General features: G+C 35.9%; 1 protein-coding gene across 1 annotated transcript in view; it reads right to left on the bottom strand.

The window, feature by feature from the left end:
• PDS5B (PDS5 cohesin associated factor B) overlaps nucleotides 1-3,889 on the bottom strand; it is a 136,081-nt gene that overhangs the window by 95,352 nt on the left and 36,840 nt on the right. Inside the window, 1 exon segment of the mRNA XM_042457262.1 lies at nucleotides 2,389-2,592. Within this exon segment, the coding sequence (XP_042313196.1) occupies nucleotides 2,389-2,592 (204 nt within the window).

Genomic DNA, 3,889 nt, shown 5'->3' with positions numbered 1-3,889 from the left:
CCTTTATTTATAAAGCGCTGTAAATTTACACAGCGCTGTACATACAATCTTTTTACTTGGACGGTTCCCTGCCCTCAGGCTTACAATCTAAAAAGACACAACACAAAAGGAGAAGGGAGTGGTGGAGGGGAAGGGGCTTCTATAGTAGGATAATACATATAAAATACATAGCAATACAGGAAATGATTCAATAAAACAGACAACAAAAGAACATCAAATAGCAAGTGACAATTATGCAATGCCTGGGAACGCTGCCCTGAACAGGATAGTCTAAACATGAACTCATGCAACATATCACCAAAGCAGCACTTAAGAAAATCCAATGGCAGTGATACATTCATAAACTTAGGGCCCATACAGACAGGCCAAAATAAAGCTGCTTTGGGCTTAGGACTAGAGCGTGGCTTTGGCATGGCTTCTAGACTCTTAGGACGCATACATTATTTAAACAGCATACCTCCAAAGTGACCCGAAGCAGCTTTATTTTGGCCTGTCTGTATGGGCCCTTAATTTCATTTTGGAAATTCAAAAAACTAGTTGCAAGCAAGCACCACCCACTTATACATTTCTAACATACTCCTTGATAGGCAGCTGCTTACACCTAATGAAAAAAATTAGCAAAATCTGTTTTGATTTATTTCTAAATTGTAAAATATACCAGTCCAACCTTTTTCAGAGTTGAAGGCATCAGATAACTTTGTAATTAATTATCAGATATCACATCAGTCCTTTTAAGCACTATCATATATGCATCTACCATCTACTAAAAGAACCAAGACATGGTCTCCCTGACCACTGAGTAACTAGCCATTTTGTCTTGAGTCTGCTGAAGAGGAATAAAATCAATTCATGTTAACTAATCTAAGCGTATTAGAATCATAGAGTTGGTAGAGACCATAGGGGCCATCCTGTGCAATCCCCTATCATGCAGGAATACACAATCAAAACACTTCTGATAGATGATCATCCAGGCTGTGTTTAAAAACCTCTAAAGAAGGGGACTCTACCACTATCTGAGGAGGCATAATCCATTGACAAACAGCTCTTACCATCAGTTCTTTTTAACTAGAATGGCCTTTGTTACTAAAAATGCATTGTGCTACAGCTTTTGTTACTACTATGCTTGTCTCTAGAAAATGAAATCATAGTATCACAATTATAGAGAATGCATTTTTAAAAGGGCACTTTATACTTTTTGCAGATACAGCCACTAGGTGGCTTTCCATCTGCAACAAATGATATCCTCCCTTAGCCATCCAAGTGGGCAAAGTAGATCAATGTAACAGAAAGTGAGACTGAAGTAAGGTTAGTGTATGATCTACTCTGCATGCCCAAAAATATTCAGTCGCACCTCCTTTGCTCAGTCCTTCTTTCAGCTCTGTGTTCCCCCACACACTCCATAGTATCAATAAGGTAGGGACCTTACAGAACACAGAAACATTTTGCTGGAAACTACCATGTCTTGAATTCTATCAGAAAATTAAGGTTCATTGAATACATACAAAGATAAAGAGGCAAAAGCACTTACTGGAGAAAAGAAGTAATTTAAAACAATATGTCTGAGAACAGTCAGACTGGATGATGGAATAGAGGGTATGCTTATCAAATTTGCAGTGATGACAAATTAGGAGGGAAGCTAATACCCCAGAGGACAGAATCAGAATCCAAAATGACTGTAAGAGATTAGAGAGCTGGGCCAAAACTGAGAAAATGAATTTCAAAAGGAATAAATGTAAGGTACTACAATCAGGCAGAAAAAATGAAATGCACAGACAGAGAATGCCTGGCTTGACAATACATGTGAAAGGGATCACAACAAACTATAGTTCCCAGAATCTCAGAGCACTGAGACATGGCAGTTAAAAGTAGTGTCAAACTGGATTATTTCTACCATGCAGACACAGCCTAAGTGTGTCTTTTGCACTTGTATCTAGCTCTTGATTCTCTGGCTTCTAGTAAAAAGAAATGTAGTTCCAACAAGACTACAGTGTGCCTACCTTAATGTAGCATCTACAACTGAAAAACATAAAACATTCAGATTCACATACAAGTGAGAAGCCTGAATTACTTAAATTACAGTCAGCCCTTCTTATCCACAGATTTATTTTTATCCACGGATTCGAGCATTGATGGCTTGAAAATATTCCCCAAAGATTGTAAATTCAAAATAGCAAACATTGATTTTCCATTTTATATAAAGGACACAATTTTGCTATGCCATTATCATTAATGGGACTTGACCATCCACGGATTTTGTTATCCACAGAGGTCCTGGAACCAAACCCCAGCAGATAACAAGTACCCACTGTACTTGTTTTATTTCTTTTGAGGATAATATAAAATAGCATCACTCATGCTCACAGAAAAGATAAAATCACACAACCTTACCTTAAGTTTATCTGGTGAAGTATATGGTGCTTCAGGAGCATATATTCTAAAAATATCAGCAAGACAACACGCTACAAGCAAGCGCACATCTTTATCAGGATGTTTTAGAAAGAAATCGGAAGCAAGATGTAAAGCAAGATTTAAATACAGCTCCTTTTCTTCTTCAGAGTCCTGGTCCATATCCATGAAGGTTTTTACAACCATCTGCCAAAAGCAAGTTTGAAGATAAGCAGCATTCTATAGATAAGAGGCCTATATTATTATACATATACCTACAAAGAGAAAAAAGGTGGGTTTTTTTTCCTTTTCAATAATTTTTCATTTTCCTGAAGTAAATGAACTTTAGCGTTCTTCTCTTGAGGATGGAAAACAGGTAAATTCCCCAAAATATTTGATACATGTATCTTCAGGTATATATTAATTTAATCAGCATATCATCATCATCATCATCATCATCATCATCATCATCATCATGCAACTGAACAAGGTATGCATATGGAAAAACAATTATTCCTTCAGGAATTTATATGGAAAATACAGATGCATCTGATAAAGACTACTTGTATAAAGTAGTCTTCATAGAATATTCAGGCAGCAAGGGCCATGTAATCCAACCACTTGCAAGGGGGTTTTACACAAGTAAAATACTCCTGAAGGATGTCCATCCAAACTCTGTTTAAAGACTTCCAAAGAAGAATTCACCATCCTCCAAGGCAATATATTCCACTGTCAAGCAGGTCTTACAATAAAGAAGTTCTTCCTAATCTTTTTTCTTGACTTGCCTATGAAGTATACACTTAACAAACTTTAAGATAGGGGTGGGAAAATGTGTCCTTTCAAGTACTGTTGGGCTGTAGTCCACAACATTTCTAACCATTGTCTATGCTGAAGAAGAGCTAGAACATCTGTCGGAGGAGATCCCTACACTTGATGGCTTTAAAAAGGCCATCAAAACGGATCTCTTCCAGCAAGCCTTCCCTGAATAATACACTCAGTCACCCCACTGATATTGGCCATCATTTTGATCGCTCCCTATTGGTTATCTAACACACCCGCTTCTTCCTGTCTTGTTTTTAATTAATGAATTTTACAATTTATTTTATATTTCATTATTGAAATAATGAGAGGGAGGGGAGGGGGTTTATTTATATTGTATGAATTTATCAGAGTTGTATTGAATTTTATTTGTGCAATGTATTTTATCATTGTATTATTATTATTGTGCAAGGAAGCGTTCCCAGGCACTGTGTGAATATTTATCTGATATTTGATTAGATAGTGGACGTTGATGTTTTAATTGTTGCCTGTTTTTTAACTAATTCTATTTTATATTACTACTCATTGTTTATATGTATTTTGTAGATTGTAGCCATTGGCAGGTTTTATATTTTTATTGTTGATTATCTGTATGTACAGCTCTGTGTACATTTACAGTGCTATAGAAATAAACTATAATAATAATAATAATAATAATAATAATAATAATAATAATAATAATAAT

This window comes from Sceloporus undulatus, chromosome 3, assembly GCF_019175285.1.
Source record: "Sceloporus undulatus isolate JIND9_A2432 ecotype Alabama chromosome 3, SceUnd_v1.1, whole genome shotgun sequence".
Classification (NCBI taxonomy): Eukaryota; Metazoa; Chordata; class Lepidosauria; order Squamata; family Phrynosomatidae; genus Sceloporus; species Sceloporus undulatus.
Note: the sequence above shows the minus strand (reverse complement) of the source record. Positions and strands in the feature narration are given on the sequence as shown.